This window comes from Malurus melanocephalus, unplaced genomic scaffold (assembly GCF_030028575.1).
Source record: "Malurus melanocephalus ecotype Western Australia unplaced genomic scaffold, MMel_1.1 scaffold_169, whole genome shotgun sequence".
NCBI lineage: Eukaryota > Metazoa > Chordata > Aves > Passeriformes > Maluridae > Malurus > Malurus melanocephalus.
In genome coordinates, this window is record NW_026623401.1 from 311,043 (window position 1) to 333,282 (window position 22,240).

At 44.1% G+C, this 22,240-nt stretch overlaps 1 protein-coding gene across 1 annotated transcript in view; it reads right to left on the reverse strand.

Annotated features, from left to right (window-relative positions):
• MAP2K5 (mitogen-activated protein kinase kinase 5) overlaps positions 1 to 18,583 on the reverse strand; it is a 111,295-nt gene extending 92,712 nt beyond the window's left edge. The window contains exons 1-5 of the mRNA XM_057372270.1: positions 18,348 to 18,583; positions 12,482 to 12,530; positions 9,299 to 9,366; positions 4,250 to 4,319; positions 24 to 64 (exon numbers count right to left, since the gene is read on the reverse strand). Coding sequence (XP_057228253.1) covers positions 24 to 64; positions 4,250 to 4,319; positions 9,299 to 9,366; positions 12,482 to 12,530; positions 18,348 to 18,482 — 363 coding nt within the window. The 5' untranslated portion in view covers positions 18,483 to 18,583. The remainder of the gene's footprint in view (positions 1 to 23; positions 65 to 4,249; positions 4,320 to 9,298; positions 9,367 to 12,481; positions 12,531 to 18,347) is intronic.
• Between the last annotated feature and the right edge of the window lie 3,657 nt (positions 18,584 to 22,240).

A 22,240-nucleotide genomic window follows, 5' to 3' on the forward strand; every position in this document is an offset into this window, starting at 1 on the left:
GAAACAATTATTGAAATTCGTACCTTGAGGCCATGTATGTTCCGTTTCCCGGGAGGTTTGCAGGCTGAAACAGTAATTGACTAAATTGTAGAACACATCAGGGCCATTTACAAATTCGCTCAAAATGAATCTTTTAAAAAAGAAATGAGGGTGACACCAAAATTAGCAGAGAGAAATGATTGAAAAGTGCCTGGCGAGACCCAGAGTGGGAATTACGGCCCAGGATTTTTAACTTGCAGCAGTGAGCATTTATAAATGCTAAGAGCTTCCTGACACCGTGTAATAGAAATTCTAATTTCTGCTTCAAACACACCCCAATCAAGAGAGCTGCCGGCTCTGACCATGGGGTTCTGGCTGTCATTCCCATTCCAACCTTGTGTTTTCACAGGCTGGGCYTTTCCCTGGCATTTCACAGGAATATTTGTGGGATGGATTTGCAGGGAATTGTCAGGAATGAGTTGTTTAATCAGGGTGGGTTGGGTGAAATGGGGAAAACACATCGAGGGCAACAGCAGCGAGGCTGAAACAAGTAAATACTGAATAAACGCCAGAGAAAATGCCATTTTTGGACATCAATGCAGCACCTTACGGTGATGTCTGGTTTCGAGGTGGTCCCTTAGGATTTTAGGCTCTCTATTTCCATGTCTCTGTGACCCTGTAATTCTTCAGTGTTTAACTCCAGACTCCATATCCAGTGCTGAGCTCCTGCTCTCCCATTTTCACACAAAACAATTCCTCTCCAGCCCCAAACTCAAGGATACCTCACTGTGCCAGGCCCCAGGAGATGGAAACAACAGAGAATTGGGGGGAGAAAACTTGGAGTCAATGACTGCATTGGCCGAGCTGCAATTGGAGGATTCACCCCCATGTGCAAATGGACAAAACTGATAAAGGGTGAAAATCCCGTGAGCCATTGTCCATTGTGGGTGCACCCCTGGCTGGGCTGGGACTGCCCTGGATAGCCCTGAAGGCCCTGCAATAACAGAACTGCTTTGGATTCTCTCAATTCTGTCCAGGCTGTGGTTTGGGTGGCCAGCTCAGCCATCAGAGGGATGTGCTGCTGGAGCAGGGAGCCCTTCCCGAGGAGTTTCCAGTGAATKTTCCCTTGTTCCCCACTCAGGGGTGGCTTTGGTTGGATGGGAGAGCCCCAAAGGCTCCATGTCCCCACCCCAGAACTCAGTGCCCTACAAACCAGGGGCTGTCAGYGCTGATGGATGGGCTGAGCGGGCAGGAATTGGATTTTTTTTTCTCCCTCCCATCCCTGACAGCAGCAAACAGAGCTGTTTATGAGGCAGGGGGACACAGGTGATGGTTATTAACCACAGCACCCAGGGCCAGCCCTCSTGCCTGCCAATGACAGCAGAAATTACCATGGACATCTCAAAGAGGTGAAAATATCACCAGACTCTGGGCACTGAAATTTAAAAAAAAAAATAAAAAAACCTAGAAATTATGAATTATAGATACATATGAGCACATTCTATTTTTCCAATTGATTAAAATCGACATTTGGTGCGAGATAATTAATCAATAATCATTTYAAAGGTTCATGTTTGGATGATGGGTTCATCTTGCATCCCACAAATGGGAGATATATACCATAGGTAGAAGACAGATATAAATATATAAAAWTATATAAATGCTTATAGATATCAATAAATATATATACATCTAGATACCTGTAAGTATATAAAAATACATATTAAATAATGTAAATACACATAGATCTCTATAAATATAAAGACATATATATGAAAATATAAATACATATAAATATATATAAAGACATATTAATATCTATAGAGACACATAAATATATATTTAAATATATGTAGATATATATGAATATATATAGATAACTCTCTATGTGTGTGTACACTTTTTTATATGTGTATCACACACACATATTTATTTTCAATATAAAATCACCCTCTGGCTCTTACCATCTAAACAGCAACAATAAACCTATTAAAAAACAGATAAAACACCCATTTTTCCCCCTTTTAAGGCCTTAMTATTACAAAATAAATAAAGCACAGCCCAGCTAACATAGGCTGGCACCTGGAAATTTACTCCTGACAGGATTTTTAAGGGAAAGAGGAGTTTTTGGGAGCTGAAGGAGGCAGGAATTGAGGCTTCCTCAGAAGTACAAGAGGCAAAAAAAGGGAAAAGGATTCAAAGGATTTGCAAAGAAACCTCTTAAAAGGGAGAAGTGGAAATGAGAGGCAGAAAAGCTGTACGGGGCTGATGGGGCTTTCAAGTGGGGAACAGGGAGAGCCACGGCCAAAAGGGCATGGGAGGGAAATGCCAACAAAATTTGGGATGTTCATTAGAGAGGCAGGACAAGARGACAGGGAAAGGAAAAAAAAAAAGGCAGAAGGCACATTTTGTTCAGTATTTCAGAGGAGCAGCAGAACTCAGGGGTGGGGTTGGGGAGGGTTAGGGGGGTTTCAGAGCTCTCAGCCAGAAAAAGAGAAGTTTAAGGAGATGATTTGCGAAGATGAAATGGGAATTGAGTTCTAGAACAATCTGGAGGAGCGAGGAGAAGGAAAAACCCAGAGGAGCCAGGGAGCTGAGCCAGGGGGAAATGTGGGGTGACATAGGAAGAGCCAGATCCAGAGAGCACAAGGACAATCCCAAATCTGTCCAGAGATTATCACGGGATGCAAAGCAAACAGGAAAATGAGGCAGCAGCAGGAACAAGAACTGGAATGAGTGGTTCTTTGGGAAGGACCCAAATGGAGAATCTACAAGGTCAGGCTTGGTTTGTGATCCCAAAATGTCCCTTCAAACCCTAAGGGGTGTCAGGTACTGATGGGGACCAGGGATGGACAGACAGAACACAAGGAATGGCTTTGTAGTGGAAAACTGGAGATTTAGATGGGATAATGGGAAGGGATTGTTCCGTGTGAGGGTGGGGAGGGGCTGGGCTGGAATTCCCAGAGAAGCTGTGGCTGTCCCTGGATCCCTGGAATGTCCAAGGCCGGGTTGGATGGACTTGGAGCAGCCTGAGATAGAGGAAGGTGTGGAATGGGATGGGATTTAAGGCCCCTTCCCACCCAAACCATTCCAGGATCTGTGCCTTGCAGGAGTCCCTTCCCTCTCCAGGCTGTCCCTGCCCTGCTCTCAGGCAGACCCAGCTCCTGCCTGGGGGCTCTGGAGCACCACAGCTCCAACACCTGGGGGTCCCCTCTCAACCAGACCCCAAAAAACCCCAATTTTCCACGTTTCCCTGGAATTCCTGCCTCCTTTCCATAGGAACCACCAGGAAACCCAGCCTCCTTCAGAGACCTCCTGTCCACGTGTTTGAGGAGGCTCCTGCTTAATTGCCCAATTCAAACTTCAGCGAGTTGTAAGTAATGGAAGCCCGGAATGTTTAATTGGGAGCTTCATCGTATGATTATTTGTGTCGTATCAGTTAAGTGAGAAGAGTTTAATTTTTAATTATTTCAATTAATTTATTGCTGGGAGATTTACTCAGAGAATTCCAACCTTCTCTGTTTCATCAATTAAGAGTCAGAGATTCCAAGCCTGGCTATACTGAGAGCTGAATGAATTATGTCATGCACRAGGCTTTTTTTTATAACCATTATTTGAGTTCAGAGAGAGAGCACTGCATTCCCAAAAAACCCAATGAGCTGCCTACGGAATTTTTCCAGGTTGGAGATGACCTATTTTTTCATTGCCTCGGTCCACAGAATTGATTACACATCTCCCTGGTCAGGAAAATGATTAAAGAGCTTGTGAATATTCGGGTACCACTGCCAAGTGCAAATATATCCCGAATTTCAGCTAAAAACGTGCCTTGGCTGGAGCTCCTGGGACAGCCACACCCCATTGTCACCATGGACAGTGACAGTGACATTCCCCAGCTYGGCCAGGCTGAGTGATGATATTCAAAAAGCTTGAAAAAAACCCAATTTTCATAAATATCCAAGATTTCAGTTCTTCACCTGCTTTGTTTGAATACGGGCAGAGCCATCACCGGTGAGTTTTTATAAATGCACTGAAATACGTGCTCTGCAAACTGAACCTTGTTAGTGGGATTTACCCAGGAAATCAGCAATTTTCTATGCCATAAATGCACTTTCCCTGCATTCCCCACAGCAGTGAACTCCTCTCTCCAAACTGAGAGGCAAACACCAYGCTCTGTGCATTTAAACCTCCCCCAAACATCTCGGGGAACTGTATCAGCACCCCAGGGTGGCTGGGGAGGATTTTTTCATGATTTCACTCATTTTGGCATTACCTCGTGGGTAGATCTGGAGAGGCTCTGTCAGCTGTCCATTGACCTGCTGCTCCATCACCGTGGAGTAATACTGCAAAGGAATTCCAGAAAGAGATCACCCAGGAGCCCAAAAGCACTCATGGATTGTTTAATTCCATGTATTTTAATTTTGTTGTTAATAGCCACGGCACAGCTCAGCCTTCAGATGGTTCCTCAGTGTTCCCACAATGATGGGACAGAGGAATTTGAAAAAGGAGCTGTGGTTTCCAGCACAGGGATCTGCTCTGGCTCAGCAGGGAAGCTCCAGGTTTCCCTAAATCCTGGGAATATTTCACAGAGCCAGGAAATCAAACCTTTACGGCAAATCCAGCAGTTGCCACACCCGGAGAAGCCAGGAAGAGCAAACCTGGACACAAAGAGGTGATGCAAATATACCCCAAAACCGTGGAATAAGGGAAACTCTGAGGAAATCCCAAAGGATTCTGGAAAATATCCAATAATCTGCAGTGATGACGTAGTCAGGGCAGAGGAATCCCAAACCAGGATCACAGAAAGTCCCTGCAGACATCCTGAGATGCTGAACTCCCAGAAGCTGCTGGAGTGATCCAGGGGAATTGGTTATTGATTAAAAAATGGCTAAAAATGGACAAAAAGGGATGGGAAAGGAGCTGAGAATGTCAAAACCCAAAAAGACACCTCGGCCATGGAGCTGCTCCAAGAGCTGGGAATGTTCACCTGGAGAAGGATCCAGGGAGAGCTTCCAAAACATTCTAGGGGCTCCAGGAGAGCTGSAGAGGGACTGGGGACAAGGGATGGAGGGACAGGACACAGGGAATGGCTTCCCACTGGRAAAGGGGAGATTGGGGTGGGATTTTGGGARGGGATTCCAGGCTGWGAGGGTGCGGAGGGCCTGGGATRGAATTCCCAGWGAAGCTGTGGCTGSCCCTGGATCCYTGGASTGYCCAARGCCAGGATGGATGGRGCTTGGAGYAYYCTGGGACAGTGGGAGCYGTCCCTGCCCATGGGATAGAACTGGATTTTAACCTTTTAATTCCCATTTTCCCGGCAGCATTCTGTGACCCCAAGCCATCCCCCCACACAACATTAACATTTATAACGCACTCCCCAGAATAACAAACCAAAATAAACATGCAGGAAAGCATTTCCTGCCCCCCAAAAAAACCCCACAAGCGAGGGGGAGAGAGAGGGAGAAGCAAGCAGGRCCCTGTCCATTACTCACCAGCGATGACAAGTAAATGAAATATCAATCATGTAAGCTGTCAACCTTGTGGGACAGCAATAACTGTTAACAAGTAGTCTGGAAAAATTGTCTGAAAATGACTTGTCCTCCACACGCCAGCACCGGAGGTTTCCATGGCAAATTAAGATGCCAGTGGCTATTTGGGACATTGTTCAGGTATTCTTTGTAATGGGAAATTTGCCAGTTATTGATCCGGAGCGTGTCGCCCGTGCTGGCGGAGGGCTGCGAGCAACTTTCCAATCAGTGGCTGTCAAAAAAATTACTGCCTTTTTATAGAGCTACAAGACAAGAGCCCCAGCACAGCCCCACGCTGCTCCGTGCCTGTCCTTAATTACCTGCAGTGCCCAGCACTGGGAAAATCCTATTTCTCACCCCCCAAAGTCTGCCTAATTCAAGCATTTCTGCATAATTAATAATAAAAATCATCATATAATGTAATTATGATATTGTATTTATGGATATATATTTACTATAACTTTATATATTAAATATTCTATCTAAATTATATATACTTTATATATATTTTATCTACATTATATATATTTCATATATATTTTATATATTTAATATATTTAATATATTTTCTATTTACTTATATCTATTTTATATAATTTTATATCTATTTTATAACTATTTTATCTAAATTTTATCTTTATTTTAGCTCTATTTTAGCTCTATTTTAGCTCTATTTTAGCTCTATTTTATACATTTTATATATTTTTAATCCATATTTTATATAAAATATATTATGTATATAAAGTATGTCTAAAGTATATCTGAAGTATACAAAAAGTATATATAAACTATACATAAAGTATATACTTTCTATATAATTTATATAGTTTTACATATTTTTCTATATTTTATATAGAAAATATATTTCTATAGTTTATATATTTAATATAGTCTACATCTTGAATATAATTATATATCAATATAATTATTATTATAATTAGTAATWAAATAATAAAGCATTCCAGAGCTGGAATGATTTAGTGTCAAGCTCAGAAAGTAAAGAACTTTAAGGCTGAGCATAATTCAAAATATCATCCCAGTTTTAATGTCACATTTGCATGGAGGAGATCTCACCCCAGGGAATTATTTGTTTCTTCTTAAACTGAAAAAAATCCCCTTTATTTACACTTTGTAGAACACCTGCACTATGCCAAAATTCCCAGAAATCCTTTCCTGGCTGTCCAACCCTCCAAATACTGGTTGCAGGCCTAAGAAAATCAGTATTGTTCTTTCCCTGCTACACACTCTAAGATGAGGAAGTTCATCCATTTCCCAGGCTCAGGACATTTGTTTTCCTTGCAAACATATCCCAAAACTAAGCCTGCAGGATGGGAGGAAGTGAAACCACCACTCAAATTGAAAAAAAAAACCAGTTTAAAACCAAGGAGAAAAATTTCCAGGGTAGCAAAGCTGCCGAAGCAGAAAGGAGCCATTTCCAGCCATCCCATAATTTGGAGGGGGAAGCAGAGAGTTGAGCAATCAGAACTCCAATGGACTGAAACTTGAACRGGGAGCTTGGAAGCGTGGCCAAAAAAAAATTACCTTCCCAAGGTGGGATAGAGCAGGAGACTGTGCCAGGAAAATTCAAATTTTCCACTTTAACAGGGAAAAAGGGCTGGGATTTTCCAAGGGAAAGAGAGAAATGCTGGGAATTATTGGGGAGAAGGATCAGCAGARATCTGCTGGGGGCAGCAGCAGCAGGAGGAGGTGGAGATGTTGGACCCAAAATGGGATGGGAAAGGATCTGGAAAAGCAAGAGCCAAAATGACCCCTGGACCATGGAGCTGCTCCAAGGGCTGGAGCCCCTCTGGAGCCAGGCTGGGAGAGCTGGGAATGTTCCCCTGGAAAAGGGAAGGATCCAGGGAGAGCTCAGAGCCCCTTGCAGGGACTAAAGGAACTCCAGGAGAGCTGGAGAGGGACTGGGGACAAGGGATAGAGGGACAGGACACAGGGAATGGCTTCCCACTGCCAGAGGGGAGATTTAGAGAGAATATTGGAAGGAATTCCAGGCTGTGAGGGTGGGGAGGGGCTGGGCTGGAATTCCCAGAGAAGCTGTGGCTGCCTCTGGATCCCTGGAATGTCCAAGGCCAGGCTGGAGCACCCTGGGATAGTGGAAGGTGCCTCTGCCCATGGCAGGGATGGGATGGGATGGGATGGGATTTAAAGTCCTTCCAACCCAAACCACTCTGGGATTCTGTGAATTCCCACCAAAGCCACCTCTGGGCTTGGTTCTGACAGATCCCAAGGTCATTTATAGGGACCTTGGAGTCCACCTGGCTTAGGGAGAAAATCCCCATTTTTCACCTTTCTGTTTATCCATTTCATTTGAAAAGTAGTATTATTTTCTTTTCCACTCTCACTAAGCTAAAACCCAATTATTTCATTTCCACAAGTAACTGYACCCCCTCTTTCTGCACAAAATTTATCTTTACATGGGTTCAGACAGATTTTACCCACACCCACCTCCAGAAAGGCACACACAGACACATCCATCTCCCCTCGAAAAACAGAAAATACATCTTTAAATCCTCCCTGAACGCTGAGCCCGCAGCTACAACCAAACTCCTCTGCCAGGAGGGGTGAAGCGGGCTCCAGATGAAAAGTAGATTTTGAAAAATTTTTCGAGCCCAGGGGTTCATTTTTAATGAGCCGTTACTTTAAGTACTGCATAAAAAATAGGAGAAATTGATAGTCCATTTAGCCTGCACTATACCTAATGCAAAAGTCATTAAGATGCATTATTCCTAATGTTGCTGATATGATCAGTAAGTGTAAGAGGCTTTTTTTTCTTTTTTTAAGGAAAGGTTTAAGAGTCCCTTTTTTTCCTTTTTGCTTTGACCCATGCCTTGCGGGCATTCTGTTTTGTTATTTTAAATAAACAGGGCTTTTTTCTTCTTAAAAAAAAAACAAAACCCAAAAACCAAAAAAACCCTCAAAAACACCCTCCAAAAAACAAACAAAAAAACCCCTAATAAACAAAAAAACCCCAACCCAAACCAATCAACAAAATCAAAAAAAACTCAAAAAAAACCCCACAAAACAAAAACAAAATCCCCCAAAAACCCTCACAACAAACCAAACACAAAAACCAACTCTTCTGTAACTGTACCCTATGGATCTATGCCCACAGATCCTGTGGGATGCAGCTTCCAAACACCTCCACTCAACCCAGGAATATTCAACTTTGAACTCCATACAGGAATATTGCCCTGTGCACACTGCAKGTTGTTCATACTGATACAGGCAAAACCACACCAGTGATCCCTACAAATTTTCATTTTTTAATGTATTTTTGGTCTATTTGTAGCTCTGTAGACTATCACTAYACAGTTATATAGCTCCTGGTATTTTTCCTAYCCTTTCTCTTAGATTTTAGAATAACAAGCTAACCTAACACATTCCTGAAAGACTGTTGGGTCTTATTTTCAAGAAAAGAGCCCCAACTGTTGTTTYGGTTTTGTTTTCCAACCAGAATCTGAGAAGACCTAACAAGAAGTTGGGCAAAGAAGCCCCTGGACCAATTCCAATGGGGGGAAATTACCTAAAAAACTGCTCTTCTAATTGGGCAATGTTAGTTAGATCTGTTAATTTGTTACATTTATAAAAATTGTAGAAATCTGATGCTGGGCACGCCCATGAGACACCTGCAAGCTTCCAAGCAAAGGGAGCCTTTTTTTTTATTATTTTAACACTGTCCAAAAAGTTTTTGTTTTTTGATATTTGGATATTGATATCCAACACCAGGAATGAGTGATAAAAGTGGGAAAAGTTCAGATTTGGGGTGCTGTACTCACGTAGGAGAGCATGGCYTTCATCTCCTCATCGCTCCTGACTGTGATCCGGTCCCCATCCTCATCCTCATCTGCCAAAGGAAAGCACCACGTCAGCCAGGCAAGGGGGAAAATCCACAATTTTAACAGGCAAGGGTTTGATCTGGGCTTTTGGCAACAAATCCAAGTGAAGAATGGAAAAGGGAGCTGCACAAATACTCTGAAATGATGATGCATAATTACAGAATGTATTATATACATTATAACACTTATACACAATAATTATAATGATAGTATAAAAAATGATGTATAATGACCCCAAACATTARTTAATAAGAGCAATGATGGTTTCTAAAAGGGGCACAGCCAAAGTGGTCAGAACTTTGCTCTCAGCATTTCTTTCACTGCCAGAGCCTCTCCAGGAGCTGAGCACTTCCCCGTGCTGGAGAAGCCCTCACTGACCCCAAGGTGCTCTGCTGCCAGATGGAAGGGTCAGCTCCCAAAAGGGTTTCAGTTCTCCCAAACTCAGTTCAGTTTGGGCAGTTTCATTGGAATTCAGTGTAATTTTTAACTGTTGATTTTTAATTAAAAAAAAAAAAAATCGAGTAATTCACAGAGTGCCAGAATGGTTGGAGCCGGAAAAGACCTTAAAAATCTTGCTCCAAATTCTCTGGAAAGCAAAGAAGGGTGGGACACCTTCCACTGTCTCAGGCTGCTCCAAGCCCCATCCAGCCTGGCCTTGGACATTCCAGGGATCCAGGGGCAGCCACAGCTTCTCTGGGAATTCCACCCCCACAAGGAACAATTCCTTCCCAAAATCCCACCTAACCCCACTSTCTGTCAGTTTGAAGCCATTCCCCCTCATCCCATTGTTATCAGTACAAAAGTGCCATTATGTCCCTGGATGAAAACTCCCTCCTGCTCCCAATTGTGCACAAGAATCTGGGAAGAAATCCAAGCCCAGAAATTCAAAATATGTGAGAAAAGGAGTTTATTCATTTTACCTCTGAAAAGGTAATTCTGAGGCAATAACGAAAAAAAAAAAAAAACCAAAAAAAAACAAAGCAATGCAGAAGAATAAAACATAAAAATGTAAAGAATTAGGCTTTTAAAACATCCTGGAAGAGAGCAACTGGAAATGTGGGAGCTGCAAGAGGAACTGGAGAGGGCAGATTGGTCTTGGAAGAGCCTTGGATGGTGGGAATTCCACCAGGGCACTGCCAGGGCAGGGTGAGCAGCCCCAGTGAGTCAGGAACGATGGGAAAATGGGGAAAAGTCAGAGAGGGAACTGCAATGATTCCCTGGAAATGTGGGAGGCAGGAAAGAGGAGGAGCTGGGAAAGAGAGACCTGAACACAACCCAGGGCCAGAGTGGGATGAATGGGAAGGGCAAGGAGCACAAAAAATCCATGGGAAGGATCAGAGGGAATGCAGGACAGGCATGGATCCATGGATAAAAGCTGTTAAACAGGTCTGGGGAGAGGGAACAGGCTGAGCTGGGACCACAAAAAAAAAAAAAAAAAAAAAAAAAAAAAAAAAAAAAAAAAAAAAAAAAAAAAAAAAGGAGAGAAAACTCTGGCAAAACATCCAGAAAAATCCCACATTATCCATTTGGAATGACTGAGGAATTAACTCAGCTCTCAGAGCTGCACAATTTCTGGTGGTGGTACAAACAGAGGAAATTACAAATATGGGGATGAAAAGGCAGGGGGAAAAAAAGCTGAATTTAAACTGAAAAACCAGCAGAAATGTGTCTTTAACACAAGGAAAGGGGAAAGGGGAAAGAATGGCCTAGGATGGCTGACAATTATCCCCACAGGGAGCCACTTCAAGCAAAACTTAAGGCAGCAAAATCCAAGCATTCCATAGGGGAAAAAATCCCCAGAAAAAGGGCTGRATTTGAGCTGGCAGGAAAATGGGCTGGTGCAGCTGTAAATGACAGAGTGGGGACAACGGGGGAAGGCACAGCAGCAGATGTTGGGAGCCAAGGAAATGGGAATTTTCAGGAAAACTTCTGTGCACGGCCCCATTCCCACGGGCTGCTGCCGGAGCGTGAAGTTCAAACCCAGCTCGTGGGGGACGTGGCAAGCAAATATTAACAAATCAYTAAAAAAAAAAAAAATAGAAATGGCAAGGACCGGAGGCTGCTTTTGCTCAGGTTAAAAAGCAGGGCAGGAAAAACGTCGAGGATATGGAAATAAAACTTCTCCATTCTCGTGGTGTTTCAGGAGAGGAAAACACAACGTGTGGAAAGAAGAGCAGCACTGAATKGGGCTTGAAGGATCTTAAATCAGCATTTCCTTGGATTAGGCACAAAATGAGCCACAAAGCTCGAAAAAGGGGAGCTTTTAGTAATCTAAAAATTATTTTGCTGATAAAAACGCAAGGCCCTCGTAGGTCCTTCCTGCCATTTAATCTCTACCAAAGGAAAACACAGAAAAAAAAAGGATAAAAATTAAAAGGGAATAGCAGGAGCCTCCTCCCCTTGGAAGAAAACKMCAGTGTTTCACCCCCTGGGACACTYCCCTTTGCACTYATTGCTCTCCAGATAAGCTCACCCCCAGGAATCCCTTAAAAATAAAAATAAGCAGTGTTTAAAGAGAAATTTTAAAATATATATCAGTCTAAATAGTTGCCAAGAGCACTGGAGGGTGGAAATTTTAAGCTCAGAGCCACAGGTAGTTTTTATTTTTCATTTAATTTGAGCAATCTAATTGCACTGAGGAGTAAGAGCACGGTGAGGTCACACTGGTAATTAAAGCTACTTTGTGGAAAAATGCTCATTGCAGATTTGATTAATAATAAATCACCATAATAATCAATAAATAAAAATAAATAATAAAATCTTGCTTTGTTTAGTGCCCTTATTTAAGCTACATTAATGCATGAACAGTTAACCATAACATAGAATGAATATTCTTTATTTAAAAATAAATATTAGAATAAAATGAAAATAAAATAAAATATAAAATGAAAATGAAAATAAAAATAATAAAAAATAAATAAAATGAGAATGAAATAAAAATAATGAAAATTAAAAAATTAAATCAAAATAATAAAAATTATTAAATAATAAAATAGAAATAATTAAATAAAAATAATAAAATCATGATAACAAAATAAAATTAATAAAATAAAATTAATAATATAGGGTTTTTTAATGGCAGCCATGCAATTTGACAAAGGAAAGGGTACAAGTCCCACTCACACTCAAACGCTGTGGTCGTTGCATCTGGCAGGACCTGACCAATGACATCCTAAAAACAAAAGCAAAAATGAGTTAAAAATCAAATGGGAAAAGCCTGATTTGGAACAAATCACCTCAGCTTAATAAAAATCACCTGAACTCCCAGCTGCAGGAAGAAGAGTTCAAAACCTACTCCCTGCTGCTCCAAAATGACAAATTTTTAGGGAACAACCCAAAACTGCACCAATCACGGGGCTCTTCTCCTTCCCCTCCACGTGACCTTCAGGAAAACCCRTTTCTTCCCAAAGAATTCCATCATAACTGCAAACAACTCGGTGGTGTCTACTCTTAAAGTTGAAAGAATCCATTTTTTCCATAAGTTATAAAAAAACCAGACCCCTGATAAGCATAAGCATAAGCATAGCCAAGCATAAAAAAAAGTTTATCCATGGGGTTTTTTGCTTTAAAACCCTGTTTTCCCCCTYGGTCCTGTTCCCATCACTCTGATTCTTCTGCTCCAAACAACAACTTTGGTCCCCTCAGCTCCATCTCCTGCCCTGCCTGAGGCTCAGGARCCACAGGGCACCAAATTCCCTCGGGAATTCAAACAGGAGCTGGGAGACTGAAGGAGTTTTTCTTTCCTTCATTTCCAATTGAACATCCCTGACCCAGCCCAACTCTTTTTGCTGGTGCCAGAAAAGAACTTCTATCATTTTTTCACTTTTTATCATTTTTTAGCCAAACCACACCAACATTTCCAACTTCACATCCCTGCTCCAACCCAACCCTTTTTGCTGGTACCAGAGAAGAGTCTTCAYCTTTTTYTCTTTTTCAGCTTTTTTCATTTTTTTCAGCTTTTCTCATTTTTCCAGCCATTCCCTTCTCTTTCATCCAAAAGCAGGAAATTCAAGACTCTGTGCCATATTACACAATTAATAATGGGAAAGCAGCAAAGGAYTTCCACAGGGCCAAGTGAAGCAAATAATAACTCCCAAACTTTCTCGTGCTGTCTTTTTGCTTTGGATGCTAAAATCAATCAAGAGCTGCAATTCCAGCTATTAATTGTACACAAGAAACACGCAATGTGGCTTAATTATGGAATTGAAAATTTGTAGAGGCAAAAAAAAAGGAAAAACCCCCCCAAACATTGCCAGGTTAATAAAAATTCTCGCATTCTACAAGGTTTAACAGCCCTCTGTCAAAAGCCAGCCACTATTTCGGATAAGAAATTAGTTTTGCCTGTACAGAACAGTGTATTATCTAATTATTTTCAAATCCATTCAGTCAAACACTGAAAATTCCTCAGCAAACACACTTGAATTGGTTTAGATGTAAGCCACTTGCCAACGTTCATATGTGGTCACACAGAATGGATTTAAAACTTGTTCTGGGCTGTTTGAAAACTGTATTTTAACGGGGTGTGAGCACAGCACTGACAGAGACAGTTCTGATGGCCCAAAAAGTCTGCTTGGAAAACTCCAAGACTCCCAAGGATCTGAGAGCACTGAAATCATGATTTTAAAAAAAAAAAAATCTTATTTTCCTGCACCTTTCAGAATCACTTTTTATGTGCATTGTGACTCCTTTAACACGAGTAATAATCTGTAAGTGAATTATACACCCCAATTCTTACAATAAATAAAGAACTGGGCAGGAAACCCCACCAACAGCCCCCAAAACTCTGCTCTGCTCAACTTGTACTAATTCCATTAAATCAATGTATCTGCAAAAATTATATGTATCTGAGAAAACTGATAGCTATTAAAYCAGTGTATYTGAGAAAATTAGATATATCTGAGGAAAAGATACCCATTAAATCAATGTATTTGAGAAAATTAGATATATCTRAGGAAAAGATAMCCATKAAATCAATGTATCTGTGAAAATCCAGCCTGGCAGGCAGTGGGAGGGCAATCCCCCCATCACTGTGCCTTTCCCAAAGTGTTCCCAGCAGCTCCATCCCATTTCCCTGCTCAGACATCCCCCAGACCTCCGGGTGACCCAGCTTAAAGGATTATCCTAAATTTCAATGGATTACACGTGCACAGGGATTTTGTACTATCACAACAGAGAGCAGGAACAATAAAACACTCCAGCTCGGAGGCCTTGCTCGAGTGAGGGCTTCTGTTTTATCTTCCACAACTGAAAAGCCTCTAAATGTGAGGAGAAAAATCAGGGAAGAGCAGCTGCAAGGGGAACTGCAGCAAATCTGTTCTCTGGAGGAGCWCGGGTGAGAAAGCAGAAATTGTGAAAGCTCTGCTGAAATGACAGGGTAAATATTGAACCCACAGCTCTCGTGTTTCACTCAAAACTTGTTTTAGCYCAATGTGACAACGTGAAATTACCCAGAATTAACACCAAGTGCTTAAATATGCCGGTGACAGGAGGAATCTAGACAGCCTGATGACAAAAAAATTAGCTTATTGTAATTCATTTAGTGGGGCCTTAAAATTAAATCTATTTACTGGGAACTTACAGGTCTGCAAAGCTGATATGCAGAGAATTGATCTAAAGTGACATTGTGGAGAGCATCTCTGAGCACCCAGCTCAGAGAAGGAATCAGGGAAATTCCTGACCTAAAGCAGTGCTGCTTCCATGGATTTCACGGTCAAAGGGACCAGGATGAAATCCCTGAGTACCTGCAAGAGCTCCTCCAAAAAACAGAATTAGAGCAGCGGAAAGTGAAGAAATGTGGCATTTAATGGGCAAGGMATCGCCCTGAGCATCAGCCTTCCTGCCTCCTATTCCTTCCTCATGGAATAACAGCTTATTCCATGGCTAGGGACAGGATATTTGGGAAGAGATAAAATATTTGGAGAGGGACAGGATATTGGGTGACTCTACACCAGAGCTTCTCTATAAAAGGAGGATGGAGATAATCTCACACACCTGAAATGCTGCAAGGYTACACTCAGCTGTATTCATTGTGATGTTAAATTAACAATAATCACCTTAAAAATATAAAATAAACCCCTGCTGGCTTCAAAGATAATGTTATGGGGTTTTCTTAACACAGAGCAGCCCATGGGACCCACCTTGAAGGAAGACCAGCCTTCCTGCACAGCTAATTCAGTTCCCATGAATGCAGGATCTGGGGGTGCACCTGGGTTTTGGGACTGGCTCCCAAATACGGATCTGCAGTTCCAGCAGGACACACTTCCCTGTGTCCCTGAGACACAGCAGAGGAGTGGGATGGAGCCTCATGTGCTCCAGACAGCCTCACTTGGGTTATTCAGAGCCTGAGAAAATTCCCGTGTATTCCTGAGTCTCGTATTTAGGGAGATGTGGACACAGATCGGGTCTGGCTGGGTTATTCTTTTCACTAACTGACCTCAATAGGGAACCCCTGAATTCTCCGAAGCCTCTTTAATTGTTCCCCCCACCACAAACCCCCTGCACTGCTCTCCAGGTAAGAGCCATCACCCCGAAGGCAGAAGGACAAGAGTCAGCCCCATTCCTGTTGCCTTTTACAACTTAAAAATGAAACTCGAGATGATTTTAGTACAGGAGGTGATATRAACRTGGGGCTTTAGTGGAGCTGCAGGGGCAGCCTTRGAAGAATTCCCACAAAATCCTGCCCCCCACAGGGGTGAACACAATTTGATGGGTTTTAGGAAATTAGCATAATTGATAAAAAGCATTGATTAAGAGGACAAGTGGTGATGCAGTTCACCCCAGGCCAAGCCTMTTCTCTGCAGCCCCCACCCTCGGTCCCTGCTGTCCTTGGTTTTGGAAATGGGTCTTGAAGACCTCTTGGTTCCCAGGAAGAACCAGGATAGGATGGGGGACCTTGTGCCTCCAAGGCTTGGAGTTTGGAATGTGTTYGGTCTCCCAGCTGGGGAAAAGGGCAGGGAAAAGTCCTGGGAAGGTGACAAATATAGCAAAGGAAAAAAAGCAAAAATCCCTGCACCAGCACACTGCCAGCCCCAGGGGGTGACACAGCCACCACTCCAGAGAGCCCTGGTGCCTTATTTTATGTAATTTCGGTGTTTATCTGACCTATGAAGTGCARGTGCAGGCTGTGAAGGGTTTCAGGCTCCTGAAACACAACCACCRACTCCTGGGAGCAACAGCCTAACAGAGGGAAACTGCAAATTATCTCTAGCAGCACAGGTGTGACAGAATGAAAACATTGGGATGGAATTCCCAGAGAAGCTGTGGCTGCCCCTGGATCCCTGGCAGTGTCCAAGGACAGGCTGGACATGGTTTGGAGCACCCTGGAATGGTGGGAGGTGTCCCTGCCACGGTAGGGGTAGAGCTGGATGGGCTTTAAGTTCTTCTCCAACCCAAACCAGTCTCCAGTTCCATCATTAGTGAACACAAGTATAACAAAAAGGGGGATTTTTAATAAAACCAGCAATGAATGATCTTGTCACCATCCCTCTGCTGTGACTTGTCTGCCTGTTCTCCAACAGATCCCTCCTTACAACCATCTCAGCAGTGAAAAGCAATGAGCTCTGAGATGTTCCAAGCTCAAAGTTTGTCTGACATGCTCTCCTTCCTCATCTCTGCTCTTCTCTCACACTCCTGAGCTCTCAGGAAGCATCACTGTCACGTGACCTGAGGTCACTGCAAGTGGGAACTCAAGATCCCGTGTCCTCCACTGACCACGATTTCTCTACTTACTTTTAAATAATAAAACCAACCTAAATTTACCACAATTCTAGAATGCCAAAAGACAGGCCAAGCATCAGTGATTGCTTCACTTTATTTGGAGGAAAATAATGGAAAACATGAAGCAGAGCGTGGAGAAAACCAAACTCAGATTTGCTCCACTTTTGTGCGAGGGCAGAGTGGGTCAYCCCAGTACAACCAAAGCAAACTCCCAGCAGCCACCAAGAGGAAACTGCTCCTCCCCAAACCCTCCCTGGTCTGCCAAAAGTTCTGCTCTCCCTCCTCCATCTACAGAAAAATGCTAAATGTTGGAAGAATGAAACCTGGAGCCTTTGTCATCTGCTTCATTACGTCTGCAACCTTCTCCAGATCCAACAGTGAACATTTTGCAGCAAACCAACCSGTAATCCCCACATATCTTTTCCACAAAATGCAACATATTTAAAGACATCCACAAAATCTCTCTCCGGTATTAATAACAAAAGGAAAAATTAAACACGCACACAATGGGTAGTATGGGAAGATTTTCTTTAGAGCAACAGGGGCACAGGGAGTCCCTGCAAGGRTGTGTAGGGGAGGGACGACAAGGGCACGCTGCACAAAGTGTCAGTGGCACACAAACACTGGACTGCTYTTTGGGCTAAGGATGCAGTTAAGAAGTGGGAAAAATAAACACCCGCTCCCATTCTGAATAAAGAGAGCATCCTTGCATGCAGGTGGACAAAAACACAGCAGGAAGGGGCTGAGGGMAAAGGAGACACAGGCGATTCCACCAGGAGCAGGGGTAGCCACAGCCCAGGGGCAGAGCCCGTTACTCTTCCCGAGTCGGGAACGCTCATTCCCAAGCACAACTTTGTCCATTGCCCTAAAGCCGAGCCGGGACCGCCCTAAGGGGCGGGGGCGGGGATGCCCTGACCCGGTGTGTCCCTGCCGGACTGGGGCACCTGTAAAGGTTCCTTCGAGCCCCAGCCATGGCACGATGCTCGTGCCSGGCACCTGCAGCACCGGCTGGATCCCCATCACGGCTCCTCCCAGCCCCGCTCCCGACACCGCGGGAACGCCGGCGCTGCCCCGGGACGGGGATTTTTGGCAGTCCCTACCAGAACCACTCTCCCATTAAAACTTCCCGGCGCGAACAAACACCTCCCGCCCTCCTAGAAGGATTAGGGAACCGCTTTCCGCACGGAGGCGGGGGACGGTGGCATCTCCCGGGATGGCAGGGGTGTCCCGGTCTCATCCCCCGGGCTGAGAGGGGGGTCCCGGCGGGACTCACCAGCACATCCCTGAAGAGCAGCTGGGGTGCGGARTGCACGGTCCAGTCCACGGCGGCTCCGTCGGGGATCTTGATGCGGATGACGAGCGCCTGGCTGTCCATGGCGCCGGAGGGGCCGCAGAGCAGCCAGAGCATCCCCGCCCCGCGGGCTCACATGCTGCGGCCGCCGCGCCGAGCCGAGCCGGGTCGAGCCGGGCCGGGCACAGGCTGCAMCGCCCTCCCGCAGGAAGGAGCCGCTGCCCCGGAACCAAAACGGAGCCCCGGGAGGAGGGGATGTGCGGCGGCGGCGGCAGGAGGAACAGGAGGAGGAGGAGGAGGAGGAAAGGGAGGTGGCGCCATGGTTCGGGAGGAGGCGGCCGCGGGCTGCGTGCCCGCCCCCGGCTGCCCCAGCGCTCCCGGTTGAATTGTTTTCCGCTATTCTGCCTTGTGTTTTGACAGGAAAAGCGCAGCTAAATGGCGAATGAAGCCGAGCCAGGCTGGGATTCCTGCTACAAGCGGTGCAGAGTCCCCAGAGCTGCAGGGGCTCAGAGGGAGGGGTTGGGTGTGCTCCGGCCGCGGCTGCTCCCGGCGGGTTCTGGGCTCTGTCCGAGTTATCCCATCGCACACAAACACAAACACAAACACCGTGCCGCTCTGCACAGGGATAACCTGCCCAGGGTGCTGGGGGACTTCACTGCCCCTGGAAGTGCTCCAGACGCGTCTGGATGCGGCACTCGGGGTAGGGGTGACGGTGCTGATGGGGAGGGTCGGACCCGGTGACCTCGGCTCTTTCCCCGCCTCGGTGGCTCCGTGCGTGCCCGGCTCTGTCCGTCTGAGCCTCGCTGTCCCCGCAGAGCAGGATCGGGCACTGGAATGGGCTCTGGGGCAGCCCAACATCTGCACGAACAGGTGAAGGGGCTCGGAGCAGTTGTGCCAACAGCTGTCACACACTTCACTCTTCCTCCGCGTTCCAGAACTGCGGTGTCGATGTCCAAATACAACCTGTCATCCCCGAGATTTTCCCTGCCTGTCAGTGATGCAGGCGAAATTAGCGCGGTCCAAACCTCATCTTTCAGGTGAAAGAAAACCCCTGCCCACCTCAGCAGCAAACAACGTGTTTAGGCAGCTCTCCAATCCCCAGCCACAAAACACCAAATTCAGCTTTTAAAACGAGATTTTCACTGACCCAGGCTACAGGGAAAGCTCTCTGCTCCGCACAGCTCTGCAGCATAAAACAATCCACGTCTTTTTAAAGAGAAGAGCATTAATCTCAATTGTGGGCTATTGATCTGTGCATTTTATCACACTCTCTCACATTATCATCTCTGACAAACTCGACTATTTGAGTTATATTATCAATTTAGAGGAGGGGGGGAATGGGAGGTATATTTAATTCCTGAAACGTCTTCAAGCTTCCTCATATTTGAATTCTACTTTCTTCGAGCTTTAGGAAAAAAAAAAAAATCTTTCAATGGCCATTAACAGAGATAAATTCTCTCTCTGTTCAATAACTTTATAATTTAGTTCCTATACTAAAAATTAATAGAGCCCCAGCTCCTAAGGATCTAAGGGACCAGTGRTGCCCACACAGATGTCTTTCTGTTCAAATGAACCTTTTACCTGCAGTCCCTGTGTACCTTTCAGTCAGCTCCATTTCAATCAGATTCATTTTCTATTAAATTTTAAAGAATAGGGYGCAAAATGATAGAATTTCTATAGACCTGCAATTTTTCTAAAATGTCTTTTTCATTTACAAGACTATGGGGAAAACCAACTCAATTTGCCAAATTTGCATAAATATTACGTCGATTTTCCAGGGCTAATCATAACCTTAATCCCCCCATTCTGATTTGTGTAATCAAACTTGAAGGATTTTCTTTCTTAAGAAGTACAGCACATCAAGCACATGTTTAGCGATACAGATTTGATTTTGCCAGACTTCTTTAAAACCTGAGTTTAATCAGAAATTTTCACTCTAAATACACAATCTGAAACAAATAGTTAATATTTATTTTATAATTATGCAGAGGTTTTGCTATGGGATGTCACCAAAATCTATTTTTATATATTATTCTTTAATGCTGGGGGGAAATCTGTATTGCAAGAACACAATCTGCGGTTTTTAAAATATGTACCATGAAATATTATTCAAGTTCTCTGTTTCAGTAGCCCAAGAACCTCCTCTTTAAAAGTTTCTGCCACCRTTCAAGGATTTCAGAAAGCCACGTTAAAAAAAATTGAAGCAGCCTGATTTTSCTCACTAAATGCAGATGACACAATATTTATAACGACATCCCAAAGTTATTGTTTATCCACGAGGAATACCATCCAAAACCCGCAAAGGAACAACATCTCAATGCTTTAATTACAGGATGGTGGAGTCCACGACTTCTCTGCATTTTGTTTTTATTTGTGAGGGGACCCATCCTCCCTGGGTGGCTCTGAGCAGCTGCCACTTGCAGTGTGCTGCTGCTCTCTGCTGCTTTCCAGCGCCGCTGGAGAGGACGGAGAGGAGCCCGAGGTGGCCACRGTGAGGAAATAAATATTTATTTCCAGGGAAAAGCAGAGAGCTGACACAGGAGGGGAGGAAAATCATTAGGCTCACCACGCTGCGGAATCTCGCAGGAATATCTGTGAGGAAGGAAARTGCTGTCTGCCGCTGATTGCCTGCGCCAGGGTTATCGGGATAATTTGCAAGGCCCTCCAAAAATAAGGAATGGAGTTATTTATTACTTGGTTAATTCCCACTGCAAAGGAAGGTGCCCAACACAAGCAATTTCCTGTCTTTGCGCTGCCACGAACTGCATGGAGCAGAGTTTTGAGCCTCTCTGCCAGAATTCTGTAAAAAGAGGAGGGAGGAAAGCAAGAGCTGGCTCTCCTGGACCTGCTCCTGAATATTCCTGTGCCAGGATGTGGATTTAGGAGGCTTTCCTCGCTGCTGGGAGGGAGTCTCAGGCTGATGTCTCAAGTGAAAATGCCTTGCAGGAGTTGCAGGGAGCTAAAACCAGCATTAGGATCCARCTCCAAATTCCTCTAGTGCTGCACTCATCCCCTTGGATAAATGGGCARGAGGCGCAGGGAGGATGCTGAGGATAGAGATATAAAGTGCTGTGATTTCATWCTGGATGCTACTCAGCATCTCCAGGAATTTAACCTCCCCACTGTTAGAATTTTTCCAGCTATGACCTGGGAACAACATGCATTTACTATGTAACAGGAAAGAGTTAAATAGTTAACACTTAATTCAAAATATTTTGGAATACTGTGTACCAGTACCCTCAGATACAGCGTACAAAACAGAGGAATCAGGAGCTCTGTGCCAGCCCTCGGTTCAGTAAATTCAATTTATCATCCCTGCTTCCCCCCTGCACCAGTTTCTAGGTTGGAATTATAAATAACAAAGGACAAACTCGCTGCTTCCTAGAGAAAATGGCACCTGATGGTTGTGTTAGGAGCACACGTTTTCATGTTTGTTTTTGAAAATATATTAATACCTAATTTTCTATGCTGATAAAATAACATATCATGGTGAAATCTACCTTTTTTTCCCTTCCAATTGCCTCTAAGTGCAGAAAACTGAATTCCCTCAGGCTCATGAAAAATAGGTCAACAGTGTCCAGGCTTTCTAAACATATTCTTCCCTGAAATGCATCTCCTGGAAAGACTCACCAAGTGCACCATGTATAAATTAAGATTCCTTAAAAGTGACATTAAAACTTCCACCAAACTTCTCACTGCACCTTCAGTCACTTTGCAGCTTCTCTGGAATAAGAAAGAGCAGTTTGCAAACCAAATCTCAGGAAATAAACTCATCTTCTTTTCAATTCATGGGGAAATTCCCTGGCCTCAAAAAGATCTTTTAAAGGTCTTGCAGTAAATTAAGCTTGGACCAGAAAAAAAAAAAACCCAAAAAA